Here is a 23,736-nt window from a genome sequence, read left to right as displayed (position 1 = left end):
GAGAGAGAGAGAGAGGTGAGTTAACACGAGCAGACTGTAAATCATGACTCACTCTGAATTGTGTCCATCAATCATTGACTTTTTTAATGAGACAGCGAAAATGTGTGTGTGTGTGTTAATGAGGGCGAGAGTGTTCTGGATTCTGTGTGGGCAGTTGTAATAGATTCAGCAAAAATGCACTGCATAGATCTGCACAGTAACAAAAAAAAAAAAAAAAAAAAAATATGCAATTACCCGATTAAACATTCCCAAACAACACTACAGCCCGACCGAACACACAAGCAACACTCCTACACCCTCAACACTTCACACTCCTGTCTCCAGAGAGCGTCAGTAAACACAGCCATCACTACAGCAGTGTAAAAATGGAGAGTCTCAATTTGAGACAAAAATGACAGATTTAGAGCATCGATACATTGATCCCTGTCAGCACACTCGAGGAGCCACTTTCCTTCCTGAATAAATGTACTCAGTCCACACACCGGACAGACACATCAGTACAGCCTGACTCCTTATTTTTAAAAAGAGTGAAGAGTGTTTATCCAAAGAGACACAGAGAGATTTTCCATCACAAACACAAATTTGAGTTACAGGAGAGAAATATTCTGTGTTAACAGATTTCTCAAACCTTGTACACTCTCAGAAAAAAAGGTACAAAAGCTGTCACTAGGGTGGTATCCTTTCAAAAGGTTTTAATACGTACAGTCAAGTCAAATGTTTACATACACCTTGCAGAATCTGCAAAATGTTAATTGTTTTACCAAAATAAGAGGAATCATATAAAATGCATGCTGTTTTAATAAGATATTTCACATTAAAGACGTTTACATATAGTCCATAAGACTATTTAGTGATAGTTGTTCATGTGTCAAACTTGTTTGTTAAAAAAATGTCTATTTTTGAACAAAAATAAACTGCCCACTGTTCTTCAAGAAAAATGACCTTCAGGTCCCTTGACAAAACTCTTTGGTTTTTCTTTGGTTTTTTAGCATTTTTGTGTATTTAAACCCTTTCCAACAATGACTGTATGATTTTGAGATCCATCTTTTCACACTGAGGAAAACTGAGGGACTCATATACAACTATTACAGAAGGTTCAAACACTCACTGATGCTCCAGAAGGAAAAACGGTGCATTAAGACACAGGGGTGAAAACAAAGGTACATTCAGTATTAAGTGAACATATTTAGATACTGTTTAGATATGTACACTTAATATGTACATTTTAAGGTACAAATATGCACCATTTAGGGGTAAATAAGGTAAAAAAAAAAAAAAAAAAATACTATTTGTACTATGTGTTACAGTAAATAGACTCACTATTTAAAATATGGGTTGAAAAAGTACATTGTCAGGAGTAATTATTTTTTTTTTTTATTAAATGTATTTATTTAAAGTGAAAACTATATGCATTTCCTTTCATCCCTTGTTTTTCATTGTATTTTATTCATTGTTTATTCTTTTTGTAATTTGTAATTTTATTTCTTTTTCAATTTTATTCTGCTGTTCTAACTACTGTGTGGAAAAAAAAAACAACTTGTTATTTAGTTTATATTTTGCTGTTATTTTTAACAGCGCTGTTTTTCGGGTAATATGGTGTTTCTTTTTGGTAATATAGTGTAGTGACAGTTGTGAAAGGGAGAGGATCTGACAACATTATTTGTGCTTTTTCTCTCTGTCGAAACTCGTGATGATGTGAGACTCGGAGAACGCCACTGCTGTAACCACGGTAACGCTTCCACTCGGGCCATCGTGATGTCACCGAGCCACACGGCGGCGCGGAATCGTGCTGGGCGACACCTGTGCGAACACACACACACACACACAGAAAGAGAGAGAGAGAGAGAGAGTAAGAGAGAGAGAGAGAGAGAGAGAGAGAGAGAGAGAGAGAGAGAGAGAGCGCAGGGCTGTGGTCAGTTTGATCGGTGCTCCCCGCCATAGGTGATGTCTGGGAATAAAAGCATGAAACTGGACACAGAGATGCGGTCTCGGAGCTCCGCCCCTGAATAACATCACCATCATCATCATCAGAGTCGGAAAGGAATAACTGGAGGGCACGAGAGAGGACGCACGCGGACTGTCAACCTGCTGCACGCGCCGCGCCGAACCGTCGCGTTCATCCATCACCTCTGAATGTAAGTCACATCTTTCATTTATTCGATCACTGAGTTTATCAGTGTGTTTATTTGCTTTTATTAAACACTTCGGAAATGGTACATTGCACATGATGCATCGTTAGTAATTATAGGAGTATAAACAGGTAACGGTGCGTTAGATCAGAACTCATCTTCAAATATCAAGACCATTGATCATTCCATGCTTTTATATTTGAAGAGTTATATCCTTTAATATCTGGTCACAGAGCTCAGAGGTCATGAGAATGACAGGTCTGTTGCATGTCAGACAGACGGTGATTATTCAGGTATGACAGCCATACCTTCCTTTAATAAAAGCATGATAAATGACAGCATTATTAGAAGTGACATTGCCATGCATGGAGAAATTTACTGATGATGTTCACAACGTAAAATGACAAATCACTGGGAGAGTGAGAGAGAGAATAACAACGCGACCAGCATGAGTAAAGGGTTTAGAGACATTCAGATATTTATTTCATTAACCGACATGTCCAAATAGCAGAAATTCACAAAATAACAAAACCAACTCCTATTTTATATGTATCAAAAATAACAAATTATTACGGACCAAGAGAACAACAGTTATAACTAATCATGCCAAATGGCCCAACAAGTCTAGTTTCTGTACTGTACTTTTTTAAGCACTTGATGTGATCCTTTCCAGCCTAAGTGTAAATGTCTCAATACAACAAATGGGGTAAATCACTTTAATATAGTAAGAAAATACAGTAGGCACAACTTCAAATCATTATGGTATTCTAATAGCATGATCATCAAGGAAGCAGTACTGCTGATCTAGTGAGGAAAAGGTGATTTTCACAAGTCTTGTAACACTGGCGTGAGTAGATCTGATAGTAGACTAGTTCCATTCTTCATTTTTTCAAAATGTAAACAGATTGTTTTTGTGGCAGTCGGATTTGTCAGTAGTATCAGTGTGAATGATTTTTAGCTCTTATTTGTGGTTATATAAGGTTCATGCTGTGAAATGTGCTGCGTCGGGCATGAGAGGGATGCAGACATGCTTCTGATATTGTGCTGTTTCACTGTGACCTTGAAAATGCAAACGCAGCTAAGAGTAAGAACAAGTCAGCAATCGCAGATGCTCGCCGATTCACACGTGCACGCACGCCGATTACTTAAGCACACAGACATACCTGACCTGGCAGCGTAGATCTTGTTGGCTTTGTGCGGTGTGTGATTAACCCCCCACCCTGCCCTCTCTCTCTGTGATTATTTTTCTCAGGCTAATATGAGGAAGCCTCTGGTGTGCTGAAGGACATCTGGATTCCGCAGATTTACTGTACAAGTAGCATTCTCAGCATGCGCTAAGCCCAACTGTAGCGCGACGAGAGAGCACATGAGCGTTGAAGCAGAGAGAACGGTCATGGCCTCTGACGTGCAGCACCATCCGATCGTCTGCGCCCGCCAGCGCGCTCACCGCTCGTGGAAGAAACTCAGGCCTACGCGGGTGCTCGGCTTCCTCATTAGTCTCGTAGCAATAAGTGCGGTGGCCTTCTCGTGGCGCTCTGCTGCTCAGTGGGAGGGGCTACAGAGCCATGCCCCACACAGGACACTGCTGTCCACACACCTGGGTTACCACAGTAACCTCTCGGAGGACACGCCCGTAGCCATGCGCTCATCCGCAGAGTCAAACGAGAGTATGGGGGACTATCCGACTGACCTGTTCAGCCTGGAGGACCGTCGGCGCGGTGCTGTCGTGTTGCACATGTTCGGCATGATCTACATGTTCATAGCTCTCGCTATTGTTTGCGATGAGTTTTTTGTCCCCGCGCTCACCGTCATCACAGAAAAACTCACGATCTCAGATGATGTGGCAGGCGCCACCTTCATGGCAGCCGGGGGCTCGGCTCCTGAGCTCTTCACCTCCGTCATTGGCGTATTCATTTCCCACAGTAACGTGGGTATCGGAACCATCGTCGGCTCCGCTGTGTTCAACATCTTGTTTGTCATCGGAATGTGTGCCGTGTTCTCGAAGGAGATCCTGAACCTGACGTGGTGGCCTCTGTTCAGGGACGTCTTCTTCTACATTGTCGGCCTCATCATGCTCATAATTTTCTTCCTGGATAACTACATCACGTACTGGGAGAGTATCAGTCTGCTGCTCGCCTATGCCACCTACGTGATTTTCATGAAGTTCAATGGGAATGTAGAGACTCTCGTCAAGGGAATCATGAACAGAAACCAGGTGGTGGAAGTAGAGGCCCAACCAAAGGTGAGTTGATAACATCTCTTCCTTCCATTTGCTGTCCAACCATCGCAGATTCAGTGGACCCCCATTTGAAATGGGGACTGGTTGAGGAGACTGAGTAGTTTGGTCTCTGGTCTGATTGTAGAGAGTGTTTTCCAGGCAGATATACTCTAGTATTGGAACATATCACAATATCAGCTTTCCAAACCCAAAGAGACAGGGTGTGGGACAGAGCCTTTAATTCCTATTCTGGAGGGTTGGTATCCTGCAGACTTGAATTCCAAGCCTAACCAAACACCCTGGAAGGAGCTTATCAAGAAACATCTAAAACAGGAATAAGGAACGTCGGTCCTGGAGTGCCACTGTCCTGCAGAATTTCGCTACAACCCTAATCAAACACCCCGGAACAAGCTATTTAAGGTCTTTCTTGCAATTATCAAGTGTTCCTTAATGAGTTTGTTCAGGTGTATTTGATTAGGGTTGTAACTTTGCAGGATATTGGATCTTTCCTTGATCTTGATTTGGTGCGCCTCTAGAAAGAGGGCTCTCCAGGACCGAGTTTGGAGACCCATGCTTTAGACCAACCCTTCTGCAGAGTTCAGTTCCAGTCCTGCTTCATCACACTTGTTTGCAATTATCGAGAAGAGCTTAATGAGTTTGTTCAGGTGTATTTGATTAGGGGTACAACTTTTTAGAATATTGGATCTCCAGGAGCACCTCGTCCTAACCTTATACCAGGGGTACCCAAACTCTGTCCTGGAGGGCTGGTGTCCTGCAAAGTTTAGCTCCAATTTGCCTCAACACACCTGCCGGGAAGTTTCTAGTGTGCCTAATAAGAGCTTGATTAGCTGGTTTAGGTGTGTCTAATTGGGATTGGAGCTAAACTATGCAAGACACGGCCCTCCAGGACCGAGTTTGGGCACCCTAATACTAAGAGCCTGTGCCAAATGGTGCACTTGATGTGGACTTGCAGTCTTTGCACATGCATATCCATGAAGTCTAAGACACAGCAAGTCCACATCAAGTTCACCATTGGGAGAGGCCAATAGTATAAGACCAGTACATATTAGGGTATTAGTATTACTTGGTATGTACTATTTGGTATGCTCCTGTATGACTATCACCAGTATATAAACAATCATCAGTAACATTTTTGTTATAGAAAGTAAATAATCAGTGTTTTTTCACACCACAAGGTAATGCAAATGGTGATAACAGAAGAGACCAGGGATTGAAAGGTTTGCTGGAGAGTGGGATTTGGAGGAGGACAGGTTAGGATTGAATGTAGGATGAGGATGATGACTAGTCATATATATTCTAACCACACAATACTGGACCTGAATTGGCCCTCAAATGTTGCCAGGCAACAGGTAGACATTGTCTTTATGGGATACACGTAGACACATATGCACACGTTCATGCATGAGCGTGAATATAGTTTTCCCTCAGTTCTCATTGTTTTGGTTGTTCATGAAGGCATAAGCTCTTCATTTGTGATGCAGTAGTCATGGATGCAGCCAAAATAATCCTGCAGGCTTTATGTACCATAATCCATTTCTCTCCGCCACTGCAACCAGGCCTCGACTAACAATAATCATGATCTAATACTGCAGTTTAACCTTGAGCCTAATCTCTAACCCCTGCAGCTTTCAAAGCACCCTCAAGCATGGCTCAAGAAAGTTTCCTTAAAATTTTTTGCTTTGTGTGTTGCTTCATTAATCCCAACAGTGTTAACAACAGTATTCTTGCAAACCTACAGAAAAATTGTGCTACCTGAAAACAATCCAGGAAGTGTCATTTCTGTTAATCTAAAATGTGACTGTGCCCAGAAAAGAAATAGCAGGTGTAAGACCAAGTTTGTGCTTGCACAGTGATTAGGATGCATCTAATCAGTAACATTTAAACAGTCTGCACAAATTTTTGCCATTTGCACATTTAACTTGTAACATCCACAGATTCAGCAAACTGGTTTCGGGATCAATGGCGCGGTTATTGCAATCACATCCTTGCAGATAATGCTTGTACATCACATAGCCTCAATAGCAGTTAACATATTCCCACGGGATATTTGAAATCCTGAAACCTGCAACCTTTGTGTTAGCAGCTCAAGATCTTAAAGGAGTTGCATTACGCATGTCTGTTCTTGGCTCGGTTCCCCCTTTCAGCAACTTAAATGCAGACTCATGCACATCATACTGTGAAAGTTTGGGGGTGTAACAGCTAAAAGCATCACAATCAGCAACATCAGATTTAGCAGCTATGGAATTATCTCTCAGGAATTATCTCTACAAGATTTTGGCCCAAAGAATTCCTACCTTGCCATTGTTGTAAGCGAACATGGATTAAAGCAGCCAGGAGGAGTCTTGTGGTGCTTGATCTCAAAGGAGACCGTATTGCAGCAGTAGGGGATTGTAGGATTGTGGAGTCATGTTCATTGCGTCATTCTGTTCACAAGGGATTAAACAATGTCAAGTGTCGGCGAAGCCCTGCTGGGTTAAGCTGAACAAATTGTGTCCTGTTGAAAGAAAGAAAAAATCTTTGGAAATATCAAAGGCTCCTCGGCCCTCCGCTCGGATCTACTGTTGTGTTTCAGATATGGCGACTTAAGTGGGCAGGAGTCATACAGGGTTAGAAAGGTTAATCTGGAGGTAGGGAATCTCTGTTTGTTGATGTCAGAAACAAACATTATAGATGTAATAAGTGCAGTAGAACAGATGTATCTCACTGCGCCATGGTAGTTTAGGCTGATGTGTCAAGGATGGCCACCACTGTCTTTCTTCAACGCTAATTGCTTTGACACCAGACAGGTCTCTATGGTGATATGAAGTGAGGTGAAGCGCTTGTGAAAAACAGCCTAACAAAAAAGAAGGAAAAACACACTCGTGCTTCATGAAGATATCCGTACTGTGTTTTAACGGGGGTGTAATATGACTCAGAGGAAGCGTTGGTGCCACGAGCCATGTGATTGCACCCTCACTTTGTGGTCTTTGACACCAACTTGGTGCCTTTCGAACTCTGTAACTTTTGGATATTAATATACTTGTGTTGTAGTTCAGTGAAGCTTTGGTTAAGCTGCAGGAACAAAAACTTTTAATTCATGATTGTAACTTATTTTAGTAAGTTTAGCCATCGTTTAGTGAGAGATTAGCAGTTATCTTGCATGGAGGTGTTAGGTATGATGGTATATTTTATGTTTGAAAACCATATTTTAATATGTTAATATTATAGTACCAATTTCTGTAAACTTGGCAAACCAACAATCCATTGCTAATACTTACTTTTGTTTACAAATGTCATGCTCTTCTTCACTTTCAGTTAAATGAATTTAAGTATTATTTTACTTTGCATTATTGCTATTATTACTAGAAATATGGATTTCATGAGTGATAATTCAAAATGTAAACTGCATTAATGTTGATATTGTTTTGCAACATGAGTAATGCATAGACAAATTACTAAATAGCCTTATTTACAATGCCATCATTTAGAGGAGACTGAGCTGTAACAGTCAGGTTAAGCATCGACTATATTAATATTTTAAGATGTAGGATGACGACACAAATGTAGAAATGACGTACCTTCTGTCTTTTAATTACTGTCATTTGCAGTTCTAACTCTGTAAATGGTTCATAAATGTGGAGGATGAAATGCAACTATTTAATTGTACAGCTATAATCTGCTAAATGCAACTACTTTTACAACTTTTTTACTTACTAGATACATTAATGCTTATAGCAATACAGGTTTACTGGATACAAGATACTGTCAATTTCCAGAACTTTATTATCAATTTTATAAAAGTGATCTTGTTTTAAGAACATTCTAGGAACGTGTCATCATTTAATGCATTTTTCCAGCAAGAGAAAGGCATCTTTCTGGCAGCACGTATCATCTGCAGAACTAAATAGGTTCTTCTCAGGGTTGAGAAAGCGAGAGCGTGGCTGATTTCGTGTGGGTGTTCTGCGGTGAAATGCGATCGCATGCAGGGTATTTAGAGAGTTTTCTGTTCTGTACTGGTTCAGGTAAAAGACCTTTCTGTGAGATTTGTTTCTGACGCTCCGATTATCCCCAAGGATTTAGTCTTACCTTGTGACAAGAGATGGAAATTAGTTTTGGAGGTATGAGCTCTAAATCTGGATTTATCTCGAGTGCATAAATAAAATATAGACTACGAGTGGAGAATGCTAAAATGGTTCCCAATCATTCATTCACTTCCAAATCAGCAGCAAGTAGTGGATTTCTAAAATGATAAAGTCCCTTCTTTTATTATTATTTTTAAGTCTTTTCCTTTATGCATTAAAACAGTAATCAGTAACTACAGTAACATATTTTTTTATCATTTATTTGTTTGGTTATTATTATTAGATGTCTTTTTTTGGACCATTACTTAATAAATCCTTGGTAAACACAATGTGTCAATGAAGTCTATTCTGTAATTATAGTCACAGGCATCATTACTTTGCCTTTAGTCAGCATAAAATCAGAACTGACCATACTTATTTTCTTACAAAAGACGTCTGCGTCTTTCAGATTGGACGAGATCTTTTTACATTCACTTCAGTTGTTCTAGCAGCATGAATGGTTGAAAAGATCTCTTGGAAAGAATCTATTTAATCTAAAACTTTATCTGCTAGACAGTGTTACTTTTGTAAGATGAGTTGTTCAGACACTATTGGATCTGTTTTCTATTGTTTCTTCTGCACCCTCTTCCTTCTTTGCAAATGTAAATCCAGATATTTTTGTAAATATGCTGATCCCACCGCCAGAATCATCTAGCTAGTCCATTAGTTTAAAACTGTCATTGATCCGCTTGAGTGCATGTCAAAATTTGTGCTATTTTTATCTTGACATTGTCTTAAAAATGCACCCCTATTGCTGTGAGATGCCTTCGGGCAGCAAACTTCAGTGTGCTTGGCTTTATATAGCACTAAAGCACAAGAGATCTGCCTTACTATTGATTCCAGCAGAGTTGATGTTCGTGTGTTGCCCATATTCCCAAAAATCATTAAAAAGCACATAGAAATACTATGTAAATAATTACGTTTCGATGAGACTGTTTTGTTGATCATTTTTGGGTTCTGAAATGTAATGAAATATGAAATATAACAATATTATTTATTAGTCATATACATAGCTAACATTATATATTCAGCATTATTTTGCTGCTTGCTGTTTGAGCAAGGCTTTTGACCTTTAAAAGGCATTCAGGACTTAGGAGAGGATTTTGGAAGAGCGCTTGTGTGTCTCGCACACTTCTGAATGCCTGTTATATAAACTTGTATTCATTTTTGCCTATTTTTTTTTTTTATGTAGCTGCAGAGATGGTGAATAAGAGGTTTTCATCTTCATTTCCCCTTCCTGATGCTCAAACAGTGGAGAATTCATCTCTATCCAGTAATCCTCACATATACGCCCTTTGATTTTTACGCTTCCCTCTCATAAACACGCACGCATTTTAGCTGTTCTTCACACAAAAGTGTTGATTGCCTTAGAAGACTTGAAAGAAATCATATGGTCTGCTTTTAGTTACAAATAGCTTATACCAGCCTAAATCATTCACTTTTATTTTACATCAAAAAGAGCAAGTGTATTCTGCTTACCATTTTTTGTTTAGTGGGATAGAGAAAGTGACATGAGACCCAGAACAACGCGAGGCCGGGTGAATGATCCAAATATCAAATGCTTTTTACATTTGGAGACTCATAGACACATATGCATTTGATGGATATGTGTATCATTGCATTTTATTATTATGTGTTGCATTTCCCGTGATGCGATCGAATCCATGACCTTGATGTTGTTTTTATCGTGCTCTTCCAGCTGCAAGAACATTAATGCCTAGTGAAAGCTCTGACAGCCTGTAATGTAAAGCTCTTCCGGCTCGGCTGCAAGCGAAGGTGTGATGCGTTCGCTGGGGATTTTGTGATCATTTTTTAATCTCTCTAATCTCCTTATTAACTAGCTTTGATCTGTCTCTTCTCATATTTGCGAGAGAGCTTGTGACACCTGGGTCCATGTGGGTTGGCAGATAGGCCATGATTAGCCTTAGACTCCACTTAACTATAAATTTTAAGGCGTGTTTTAGTACCACATTATTGCAACCACAATCTGGACATTTATACCAAAAATATATGGTTCTGGCAATTATTATTATTATTTTAAAGTATAATCATTAATTTAAAATGCTTTCCTTTCAGAAATAATTAAATTACATTTTGGAATGTCAATCCATCCATCAATCATTGTGCACATTTGTACATCTTGTGTAATTTTGTTCGGTCAGGTTTAGTAATATTTCACTGATTACATTCATGTGAGGTTGATATGAAAATGAAGTAATTTTTTGCATATTTTACTTTTTTTACGTATAGTAATAGATTTAAATGGCTCTTTGATTGTCACAATTTTAAGGAATATTACTTTTTTGGTAGGAAATCAAAGAGTTGTTTATATAAGAGTTAATATATCTGAATAATGAATAATTCATCCATGTATTTTGTATATAATGTATAGATTTAAGTGTTAATATTCTCATAAAACCTGTAAACTGTATTCAGTAGCAAAAAGCACCATACCGTAAAAATTAAACAAAACATTTTACATTATGCAACATCTAAAAAAAAAAAAATAAGTAAAATAAATAAATAAATAAAAGCATGTGAATGTTTCTTTTTCCACTGACAAAATCTATTTGTATTTATTTATAGTAGAGGAGAAACTGTTTATTTGATATTATTTATTGAAGAGTCCAAGCGGTCCAAGCATAAAGCCTTGGGGAACACCGCATCACATTAGGATATACTGGACACAACTGACTTAAACTTTTGGTCTACTCTGAATGTGTGATTTATAATATTGTAGTTTCTAATAATTTAATTTAACAGACAGACAGGCTGTCAGGCTGTCTTGGTTTTGGATAGGAGCAGGATTGGGTTTAAGCTTTGGGTCATTTATGCTTCAGTAACAGTTAACCGTACATCAGGGACTAAGTGGTTTTGATGCTATCACTCCTTGAATGTTAAAAATAACACTTCCTGTCCATATGAGACCAGTGAAAGCTTGACCCTGAAACCACACAAAGACCCTCAATTCACCACTGCATCTGTTGCTCAAGTGTGTGCCTGTGTGTGTGTTTGTGTGTTCACTGTTGTCTCCAGACTTAATTACCACGCCTCCAGATCATTGTGCTGATATCAGCGCTCATCAGCATTAGAAGAGTGTCTGAATAGTAAATGTAAATGTGAAATAGAGATGCATATCAATCTCTCTCTTAAATAAACATAGATTACTGCAATGATGCATCCATGAAAAAAAAAAATGGACTGTGCAAAGTGGTTTACATTTGGTGATTTCCAAGAATAGGGTAAAAAGCAGCAAAATATGATCAGTGAAAAGACGCGCTTACCCTTTAGAGAATGTTAATTATTTCATGTGTTTGTTTATATATATATATATATTTTTTTTTTATACGACATCAGCGGAAAGAAGTGAGTCATATCACAGGAACAGTAAGTTTTGACATTCTGCTTGCATTTGAAAAAAAAAATAGATGTATATATTTTTTAAAATTGTAATGTTATTATGTGAATACTTATACAGTTGTGCATTTTTTTCATTATATGTATATATATATATATATATATATATATATATATATATATATATATATATATATATATATATATACATACTTACACATAAAAGGCATTCTGCTGGTCTTTTTGTGAATGTGTTTTTTTTTTAACAACAAAAAAAAAAAAAAACAGGTATATAGAAGTGACAAGAGCTGCTTGTTTTTCCCACCCCATCCCAAACCATCATAAACCCAAATGGCAGAACAAAAATGCAGAACTGTATAAGTATTCACATAATAACATTACAATTTTAAAAATATATACATCTATTATTTAAATTTTTTTTTTTCAAATGCAAGCGAAATGTCAAAACTTACTGTTCCTGTGATATGACTCACTTCTTTCCGCTGATGTTGTATAAAGATCTGCCTCTATTCTGGTGTGCAGTGTTCAAATTTCACAATCTAATCAATAACTAATGGATAATATCAAGTCATGCCCTGCTTTTTCTTGTTTGATAAGAAGTTTCAATTGAATATACGTCATAATGCGGAAGTCAGTCGCAGCTTCTGTTTCATATTGACTCCGTCTGTTAATAGGGTTGCATTTAAAAGGTGGGACACAACGCTGATTACAGTCAAAAAGGCCACGAGTCTTCTGAGTAATTTCTAACAAATCTAATAGTCTTCATTTATGCCTCTACTGCTTTTAAGAGACATTTAAATGTGCCCTATTTGTGCCCCTAAGTGCTTTTACGCAAGACAAATTTACACTGTCATAGACAACATAGTGAGTAAACACAATCTAGATCAACATAATTTCCACTCATCCCATAATATAAGGTGTGAGTTGTTGCTGTCCCGCTGTCAGCCGCTGTGTGAACGCGTAATTACGTTTGTATGTCTGTAAGGAGATCCCGTCAGTCTCCGTTTGATCCTGAGCGGCAAGGTCAGTCATGATGAGGACTGAAGGTGAGGAGCTGCCGGAGAGATGCAGGCAGAAACCCGAGGCTCAATCGATCAAAGCTATTTTAAAAGATTAGGAAATTAGCTAATGTTGAAGGCAGAGCACAGATGCAGGACTTTCCTTACTGTTGCTGTGGCATTAAAGCTGGAGAAATACTGTTGCCCAGCTGTTGGTGGGTGAATTTTCACAATGCATTTGAAACGACTTGCTTGCTTGAAAAGAGATTCATGTTCATTTTTCAGAAAATTTTGGTCATAATATGAATTGCAATGAAGAGAAAATGTATTAAATTATTACATTTATAAATAGTTCATAAATAGTTATGTTAATAGTATGATTTTCTAATGAAAAAAATGTTACATTTTAAATTCACTCAGTTATGCTCATAATATTTGTAATGAAAAACTGTAAAACTGATTAATTTATTAAATTAACTCAGTCATGATGCAGAACAAAAATAGTGGCCACAGACTGGATGGAAATTTAAGCATTAAAAGAATTTGAAGTATTTTAAATAATTAAAATATTTTAAATATTTAAATTTGTTGCATCATCAAAATTTGTTACATTTTGTTTAATCTTCTGATTCCAGTTATGTAAATTTCTCCTCCTGTTATTCTAATTCAAATACCAGTTCAACATCCTGTGGATTCAAATTCCGACTCTTGAATCAAAAATTAGCCAATTCTGAAATTCGCCCACTTCTCATCTTTTAGATTAGAGTATAATAGATAGTATAACTTTTTTTTCTGAATAAATATGAATGTGTGTGTGTACATAGAGGGGTCACAGTGTCGGAGTTGGTGGTACTTTGCAGATTAAAGCAGGTCTGATTGCAATCAGTCTCTATGATGAGGCTTGTGAAAGGCTAATTATCATAATGACTGAATTTACTCTATAAATGTTCATTCAGCAGCCTGTGCTCATAATCACAACCTTCACCAATTCTGTTTTGTTGGCCCTCATAGCATCTCCAAGGTGACCCTGACACACACACACACTTATCCCACATCATGACCTCCTTAGTCAATATGAAATTGACCCTATTTAATTACTGTTGAAGTCTTAGTCAAGATGTATTGTACAATTGATGTCAGTATTTTGGGTATTTTTTTGCAAGGTGCTTTTATGTAACAGGCCTAATCTTGATCTGTAATTCCTCCAATTAGTCGGCCCAGCTCTCCTCATTACCAGCTTCACATTTGATTCACATCTTCAAATCTCACTCTGAGCCGCTTAGAAAACGTAACTACGCTTAGTTGAAAACCCCTGAGCACAGCTGCACAGTTTCACTTGTTACTGGGCTTTTCATTTACACATATTCCATTTACTAACATAAACTGGTGTCGTAGCTGCAGTCATGTAGCAGTGATTTGATGTTTTGATGGTTACAGAGACATGTAGACATTTTTCTCTTAGTGGCCTTTTTAGGGATCCTTCACCTAAATGAGGAGGCTCTTCTTTTTCTATTAAATGTTGGAGATTGGTGATTTGGCTCCTTTGTGATTTGTCCTGAAATCCCCTGTAGGTGATGAGAGTGGCTGCTTTTGTAATTAGTTCTGCTTGCAGAAAATTGGGTCAGTAATTAGCAAGTGGGGGAGGCTTCAGATTTATTTATTTATTTATGCATTTATCCATTTTATTATGCTTTATCCGTTTATGCTTTTTTAATTTATGCACTTATCAATTTATTTATTACTTTACCCATTTAAGCATTTAATTATAAATATTTTTATGCATCTCTCAATTTAGGAATTTGTCCATATATCTGTTTATATATTTATGCATTTATCGATTCATGAATGTTTCGATTTACGTTTTTATTTGTGTATTTATGCAATCATTTATGCATTTACACATTTATCCATATAATTACGAATTTATCAATCTATGCTTTTATTTATGCATTTATCCATTTATTTGTCTGTTTATGTATTCATGTGGAGTTAAACTTGAGATTTTATGAAGATACTAAAAGAAAAGATACAAAAAGGAACTTTAGTGCTCTCAACTCATGCTGATTTATAACACTCAGTGTTAAGACTTGCACTGCAGGTTTGTTCAGGTTGGTGATGAGTGAACTGTGTTCAGAGACTTGAGGTACAAATTGATTTTCTCTTTTTAAAATGGCCTTCCAGGGCTCTATCGTAGAGCTAATTTAGCCCTAAGAGCTAATTTTAGAGTCTTCTCCATCATTATTGAGGCTCCAATGGTTCTACTTTATCTGCTGAACTGATGACCTTTCAGCTTGATGATGCTTTTTTGCAGTTTGTTGGATTGAGATCACTGGAACCGATACACCAGAAACATCCACTTCAAGAAACTATCAGACTGTAAAACCGTTCTTGACTGAACTGGTCTAGAACAGACTGAACCACGTTGCTCCAGGCTGTGTCCGATTGACTGGTTTATTGGAAAGTGTTGGTTTAAGTGTCATTGGCTGATAAGTGTAATTTTTTTTTTTTACTCAGATCTTGGAAATCTTATGCTTATATATTCATTTGATGTTTAGAGGTTAAACTGCCAAGATTAGTGGTCAAAATATGTTTTCACAGCACACACTTTGCAAAGGTCAAAGGTCCGCACACAATCAGTGAGAGCATATTTCATAACACATGAGGTCATAGCACACATTTGGCGAGGTCAGAGGTCAAAAAGAGTGGTCAGAGGTCAACTCAGTGAGGTCAAAAGTTAGGATGCACATTCTCTGAGGTCAGAGGTCAACATACAGAGGTCACAGAATATATTTTGTGAGGCCAGAGATAAAAATGCTCTGTAAGGTCAGAGGTCAAAACATTCAATAGGGTCTGAGATCAGCAGTCATACAGACACACTCTGTAAGGTCAGAGGTCAAACACACACTGTGAGGTCAGAGGCCAAACACCCACTCTGTAAGGTCGGAGGCCAAACACACTCTCTGTGAAGTCGGAGGTCAAACACAGTCTCTGTGAGGTCAGAGATCAAACACAATCTCTGTGAGGTCAGAGGTCAAACACACTCTGTGAGGTCAGAGGTCAAACACACTCTCTGTGAGGTCAGAGGTCAAACACACTCTCTGTAAGGTCAGAGGTCAAACACTCTCTCTGTGACGTCAGAGGTCAAACACACTCTCTGTAAGGTCAGAGGTCAAACACTCTCTCTGTGACGTCAGAGGTCAAACACACTCTCTGTAAGGTCAGAGGTCAAACACTCTCTCTGTGACGTCAGAGGTCAAACACAATCTCTGTAAGGTCAGAGGTCAAACACCCACTCTGTGAGGTCAGAGGTCAAACACACTCTCTGAGGTCAGAGGTCAAACACCCACTCTGGGAGGTCAGAGGTCAAACACTCTCTATGAGGTCAGAGGTCAAAACACACTCTCTGTGAGGTCAGAGGTCAAAATACACTCTCTGTGAGTTCAGAGGTCAGACACACTCTGTCAGTTGATGTTGTTGTTGTTGTTGTGTTTGTCTTTGTGGAGTCTGATGTCGATGTTCTGTCCGCTGGTCTTGTCTCACATCTCTGTACTGTTGTCTCTTCTCTTTCTCTCTCTGTTTTGTTCGTCTCTTGACTGTGAAGTTGAGCCCTAGTGGAGTGGAGGATGACAGCAAGCTGTCGGTAAGTATTGTCCGCGTCTGTGTATCGGTCCGTTTACTTGTGTTTGTGCTGTGTTGTAAGGCATGATGTTTATAAATGAAGCCCTGTGATCCATGATAAAAGAAAAACCCACTTCATCAAAATATCTACCTTGCAACCTTTTATTATTATTATTATTGTTATTATTATATATGAAATATATATTGATAATATATTGAAATATATTTTGAGAGGAATAATAGATGGATTAAACAAATAGATAAATCAATGAATGGACAAATATACATCAACAGACAGATAGATAGATAGATAGATAGATAGATGGATAGATACATAGATATACATCTAACTGGATGGATGGATGGATGGAAAGACGGATAGATGGACAAATAGATAGATGGATGGTGCTACAGTCTACACAAATCTCTTTCTATCAAAGCGACAGTAAAGCGGCACCTTGACATCTGCCAGCACTGATCCCTGATCCTCAGAGCAATTTACTGAGTGTTTGTCTCAGCACAACACACACACACACACACACACACACACACACACTCCTGACACCTGTATGATTGTGTTAATCAGCAGCTGACTCTTCTGATTGCATTGACATGTTGCCATAGCATCAGCTGCTCTGAAGACAGCTTAAGCCCACCCTTAACCTTTGACCCCAATCACCCTAACCACTCCTCTCTGGCCTCTGAAGGGTCAGGACATCCAGCCTCAGTATAGCATCACTCAAAAGCGCTGCTTCCATAAGATGAGCCACGGTTGTACCATCTCTATGACGACTGTGCTGTCACTGCATTCTGTATTGTGATGTCACTGGAGAGAAGACTTTGACTGACGTGTTTCTGTTCTTATCACAGGCCAAACCACGGCTGCAGAGAGGAGGAAGCTCCGCCTCTTTACACAACAGCCTAATGAGGAACAGCATCTTTCATCTGATGATCCACACACTCGACCCTCTCAGTGAAGGTAAAGCACACACACACACACACACACAGACACTCCATTCACATTTGTTAAAAAACAGAATAATGCTTTGAAATGCAAAGTTATTTAAACTAATGATTAAACTGTACATTAAAGAAATGTCTGGGTCATATTCACAAATTAAAAATAAATAAATAAATACAATGTAAATAAATAGTTTTAAAACGAGCTGTTTAATTTGATAAAAAAAGCCAAATAACAATAATAATAATATTTATTTTAATTACAAAAAATTAAGCCTTTAGATATATAGAGAAATATACATGTACTGTAGATAAACTTATAGTGTTTATTTTGATATTTATTTGGAATATGCTTCTATTTCATCCCTTCTTTCTGAAATTGCAATAATTAGACGTGTTAAACATATTCATGGGCAAAATAGGTCCATAGTTTGTTGTTAACAGTGTAGCGAAAAAGCGCAGCTCACACAGAAATCACATTCAAAGCATACAGCTTTCTACTGGTCAGTGCGGTGGATTCACTTAACTAACTTAAACACAAGTGAAATCTGCATGTGGAAACCCACAGATTCCGGTTGAATTGACTGGATTTTACGGAACAATTAAACGTGAGCATTGTTGACCATTGATATGTTGCTGTAGAGCAGGGGTCACCAGAGCCGGTCCTGGAGGGCCAGTGTCCCTGCAGAGTTTAGCTCCAACCCTAATCAAACACACCTGAACCAGCTAATCAAGGTCTTACTAGGTATACTTGAAACTTTCAGGCAGGTGTGTTGAGGAAAATTTTTTAATTTATTTTGTTGTGTACTTTTATTACTTTTTGTTTCTTGAATATTTTTTTTATTAATTAATTAATTATAAATACATTTTTTACCTTTTTTTAGTTACACTACCAGTCAAAAGTTTTTGAACAGTACGATTTTTAATGTAAGTCTTTTCTGCTCAACAAGGCTGCATTTATTTGAGCCAAAGTACAGCAAAAACAGCAACATTTTGAAACATTTTACTGTTTAAAATAACTGTTTTCTATTGTAATATATTTTAAAATGTAATTAATTCCTGTGATTTCAAAGCAGAATTTTTAGCATCATTACTCCAGTCACACAATCCTTCAGAAATCATTCTAATATTCTGATTTTCTGCTCAAAACACATTCATTATTATTATTTTGAAAACAGCTGAGTAGATTTTTTTCAGGTTTCTTTGATAAACAAAAAGTTCAGAAGAGCTTTTATTTGAAATAGAAATCTTTATCAATTTAAAGCATCCTTGCTAAATATTTAAGTATTACTTAAAAAAAACCTTTCTATTCATCAAAGAATCCTGAAAAAATATACACAACTGTTTTGAATATTGATAATAATAATAATAATAATAATAATAATAATAATAAAATGTTTCTTGAGGAACAAATCAGCACATCAGAATGATTTCTGAAGGATCATGTGGCACTGAAGACTGGAGTAATGATGCTGAAAATTCAGCTTTGATCACAGCAATCAATTAAATAATAATAAAAAAAAATTAAATAGAAAGTAGTTATTTTAAATAGCAAAAATATTTCACAATATTACTGCTTTTTTATTTTTGATTAAATAAACACAGGCTTGGTAAGCAGAAGATACTTCTTTAAAAACAACAAATCTATTTGTGTATTTTTATTTATTTATTGGATTTATCAATAAATATTTTATGTTTTATATTATATTTTAACTCAATTTAATATAATTAATTGTAACACAAGTTTTATTTAACTTATAAACTGTAATAAACTGTCATGCTGTGATGCATTCACAAAGTCGCGGCAGTATTAAGCGAGCCATTTTTGACGCTTAGTTTTTTAAAAAATACTCTTTTGCATTTTAAAATTTGCTGTGATTAAAAACCTCACAAACCTTATGTGTTAAATTCAGTTCTCAGTTATATGTCGTGACATTGTGAAGCCGGTTAACCCAGTAAAGTGTGAAGGGATGCCAGAAAGAGACTGATCAACCTGTGAAAAATCACACCAGTATCGTCTCACACATCGATCACACACTCACACAGGGGTTACGCCGTAAATCACACTTCTAATACTGTTTATGCATTCATTAAACTGTCAGCATTTGTCATACTTATACATTTAATGTAAAATCTGTTCTGAATTAGTATCAGCCCAATGGATTGTTTCAAGATGCATGCAACTGCATACTGTGCAAAACAAAACATTAAAGTAAATCATTTTTTAATGCTTTATCAACCTGTGTGTATTTTGTTAAGATTTTTTTAAATCTTAAATCTAAAAGACATTTTTGGTTTCTCAGGGTCTCTAAAAGCTTTCAGCTCTAAACCGAACTTGAAAATGACCAAATAAAACATTTAGTTTCACCTGCACATTAGATGGATATTTGAATAGTAGCACATCTCATTTTTTTATTCACTACATGGCTTTGCTGTAGAGCTAAATAGTGTTTTTTTCCTGCTTAGACTCTTTTTCATCTCTTTCTCTCTTTGTCTGTCTCTCTCTGTTTCTCTCTGTCTGCTGTTTCCTCAGAATTCGCTGACTCTGGTGAGTTATTCTCTAAATCTCGTTGTCATCACAGTCCCAGCTGAACCCCGCCCGCCCCGCTCTTCCCGCTGTCTGTATCTGTTTATTCACAGTATTCAGAGACACTGGATACCGTGTGTTTCTTTCAAGTTTCCATGTGTGTTTGTCACTTTTCATTGTTTCATTGCTAAGCTCCATCTCATGTAAGCCATGACCCTGAAATCCTGCGTTGCTCATTCACATGTGTAAATAATGACTTTAACGGTTTATCCCTCACAACAACCTTTATAGATATATGCATTTTTGCAGACACATAAACAAAAATGTGGCTGATTGATTTCATATTATTATTATTTTTTTATATATATTTTCTCCCCAGCACTGTTTACCATTTCTCCTTGCTTTTATTAGCTTCACTCCATTGTTTATTTGCAACAAGTATGTAATTAAATTAGTCAGATTACAGTTACAGACTTTCTTATACATTACAAATATATTACCCGAGTTATGCATATTCTCTTTTCTTAAGATTCCTTTTTAATTCTCAAAGGCAGACACAAAAAATTGGGCTGAATGGCTAATACATTTTTTTACTATTATTATTATTGTTATTTATTTGTTTGACGGTGTTTCAGTTGCAACTGTTTAGGTTTATATAGAAATTAAAGTGATTTCTCTATTTTATCCATTCAAAAGGCTACGAAAGCGATCCCAGTTCTGCACATAAACGTATAGCGCAATGTAGACTAAAAACGTAGCAGAATATTTGTCTCTGTTTCACTGCGCAATGCCGTCTTTTGCCATAATACCTGCAGATTGCAGCCAATAGAAATGCTTCTCTATCGGTGCGCGTCCTGCTCCTCACAGCACAGATCGTGAAAGCAGACTGCAGTTATTGTAATTCATTATAACAAACAAAGTGTAGAGACGATGTAAAAAATAGATTCAGTATGCAATGTAGAGAGCTTCATTAATTAAAATGCACGTTTGTGAGATTGCGATGAACTAAGACAAGTGACAGTTTTTAAAGATTATATAGAGAGATTTTGCAAAAGTGAAATTTAATTTATACAACAGTTTTATACATTTATTAAGTGACTTTTTTTAGGAACACTGTTGGCTGATTGTTTTAAAATCGATTGAATGAATGATTCAGTCACAAAGACTTTGACTTGCTGCCACCTACTGGCAGTTTCAGTTTAATTTTTAAAATATAAATCAAGTCATTTCAATCATTTAATTTTTTTTTTTATATATTGAAAACTTTATATTTAAAACATTAATCTCATAACACTGTTATTATGAAATGAATTAATGCCATCTCTGAATCTTGTCAAAAAAATCTGTAAATATTCCTTAATGCCACATTTGTGCTCTTCTGTGCCATACAAATGTGAATTGTTGTTGTTAATTTCGTTTGATTGGTAATTTATTAGGGATGGGAAAATACATTGATTCGTGGATCGATTCTGAGCTTAGATTTTAACAGCAGATGGTGCTCTAATCTAGTTTTTATCTGCACACTCAAATGCTCATGAAGAAGAGTGCTGAAGAGAACTTGTGCGTTCGACTGAGTTATGTCATTTCACCTCGGCTCAGAATGCTTTTATGACGCAAGATTATTGTAAACACAGTCCACTGTGAACACCCTTGTAATTCGCTTCAACCTTTTCAAATTGTATAAATGATTATTTTAGGTTCAAGTGCATGTAAAGATTTGGAAACAAGCAGAGCACGGCTGTTTCTAAAGCAAGCGGTGCCATCTGCTGTTCAAAACTAAGATCAGAATCGATTTGAGAAAGAATCGTGATATGTTCGGAAAATCTCGAATCAATGCTGAATTATTAATCAATGATTTATCATCCCATCCCAATAACTTATTCTTCCTAATTGTATTATTTGAATTTAATTTATTGTTTAATTAAAACTTTTGGGAAAAAAACTGTAAATCTAAATTTTTAAATCACAAAAGATGAGATACATTTAATAAAGTTAGAAAAATGGCATTACAAAGGTAAAAAAAAAAAAAAAAACCTTCAAGGAGTCAAATATCGCGTTATAATGGCAAGGTTAATTTCTGTCATGTGATCAGAAGGTGTTCCTAAGGTTTTTCAGTAGGAGCACACAACATACAGCAAATCTTCAATTTGGCCATAATTGCAGGTGCCCATCTTAATATCCAAGAAGGTTAGAGAAAATATTAAAATAAGTTTAATGTAGATTATAAAGGGTTTTATAATTAAATACAACCGAAAGGATATCTAAAAGTAACATAATTACCTTTAATTAATCTTTAACCTTTAATCTTTTTTGCAAAACTACTTTCTTCCATCACGGATCAAAGTTTGACATTTGATCGGCTGAGCCCAAGCCTCCGTTACTAATTCCAAAACGTCACTAGTAACTAGTAACGAACAAACGTTGAGTTCCTTCATTGAAAGCTTATTGTATTACTGTATTAAAAGCTCACTGTACTGTGTAGAGTGTTATGAGAGAGAGATGGACTGCACTGTAAAAAATAAAAAACACAATTTGTTGAGTCAGCTTAAAATAATTTTTTACCCTGCTGCCTTAAAATTTTAAGTTCAGTCAACTAAAATAAGTTTAGTCAACTTGAAATGTTAAGTTGTACTAAGTAACAACTTAGATATTTGTGTTTGCTAAACTTAACAGATGGGTAAGTAACCCAGCTGCCTTAAAATTTTAAGTTGATTCAACTCAAATATCTAAGTTGTCACTTAGTATAATTTAACATTTCAAATTGAATAAACTTTTTTTGAGTTGACTGAACTTAAAATTTTAAAATTATTTTAAGTTGACTCAACAAATTGTTTTTTACAGTGTGGGCGATCGTGATTACCCGCATCATTAATTCTTCAGATCAATTCCATATTCACGATTCGTTTGAATGTCTGCTGAGGAAATCGTTATCTTTGTCCTAATGTTAATATCCTTGCGTCTGTTAAGGGTGATTTCTGATGACAGCGCTGCTCAGTGCATTTGTTAGCTGCGTCAAGCTGATGTTGAAACTAAAAGTAACTTCCGCTTATGACTGTGTTATTTTTTTCAAAGTAAAAGTCTATACTGCTGATTGGTAAAAACAGTCTCTTGTCACCATCTAATGGTGGAACAATGTAACTAAATCACCATCACGAACACATGCACCGTTTCTCAATACTAAACACTATTATTAAATACTACTACTAATTATATAAAATACAGTATTAAATGCCACTATTATTTATATAAAATACTATTTATTTAATAATATTATTAAATAAACAAACAACAGCCATTATAAAAGAGCCGCAGCCCTGCATAGTTTTGCTTAAACCCTAATCAAACGCACCTGAACAAGTTAATCAAGGTTTGAAGGGTTACTAGAAAGCAACAGGCAGGTGAGTTTTAATTTGACTATATATTATATATAACTGTTACATATTATATATTTATTTATTATAACTACAAAAAAATCTATGCATATAATTTTTTACAGTTTTATATGTGTGTGTGTGTGTGTGTGTGTGTGTGTTTGTGTTTAGTTTATATATTTGTTATTTATTTTTTCATTTGATTTTTTTTTTTTTTTGTTATATTAGTTACAAAAAGGACACAATATGTTTGTTGCAGCATCACAGCATCTGTGATACATAAACGCAACAACACATGATGATTGTGTTTTAGTGGCTTAATGTGACGAGTATCCCATACAGTATATATGTCAGCACACAGAGTTATGGAGTAAAACACCCTCCCCAGATGAATTGATGAATTGCATAAGTTCATT

At 36.5% G+C, this 23,736-nt stretch overlaps 1 protein-coding gene across 5 annotated transcripts in view; it reads left to right on the top strand.

The window, feature by feature from the left end:
• Positions 1-1,836: 1,836 nt before the first annotated feature.
• The window catches only part of LOC127168311 (sodium/potassium/calcium exchanger 2), a 49,465-nt gene continuing 27,565 nt past the window's right edge, over positions 1,837-23,736 (top strand). For 2 of the 5 annotated variants that reach the window (XM_051115107.1, XM_051115104.1), the window contains exons 1-5: positions 1,837-2,135; positions 3,382-4,371; positions 16,446-16,484; positions 17,333-17,441; positions 19,956-19,970. In XM_051115107.1, the coding sequence (XP_050971064.1) occupies positions 3,496-4,371; positions 16,446-16,484; positions 17,333-17,441; positions 19,956-19,970 (1,039 nt within the window). In that variant the 5' untranslated portion in view covers positions 1,837-2,135; positions 3,382-3,495. The remainder of the gene's footprint in view (positions 2,136-3,381; positions 4,372-16,445; positions 16,485-17,332; positions 17,442-19,955; positions 19,971-23,736) is intronic. The other 3 variants (XM_051115109.1, XM_051115105.1, XM_051115108.1) reach the window with 2 other exon arrangements.

This window comes from Labeo rohita, chromosome 7, assembly GCF_022985175.1.
Source record: "Labeo rohita strain BAU-BD-2019 chromosome 7, IGBB_LRoh.1.0, whole genome shotgun sequence".
NCBI classification, from domain to species: domain Eukaryota; kingdom Metazoa; phylum Chordata; class Actinopteri; order Cypriniformes; family Cyprinidae; genus Labeo; species Labeo rohita.
Note: the sequence above shows the minus strand (reverse complement) of the source record. Positions and strands in the feature narration are given on the sequence as shown.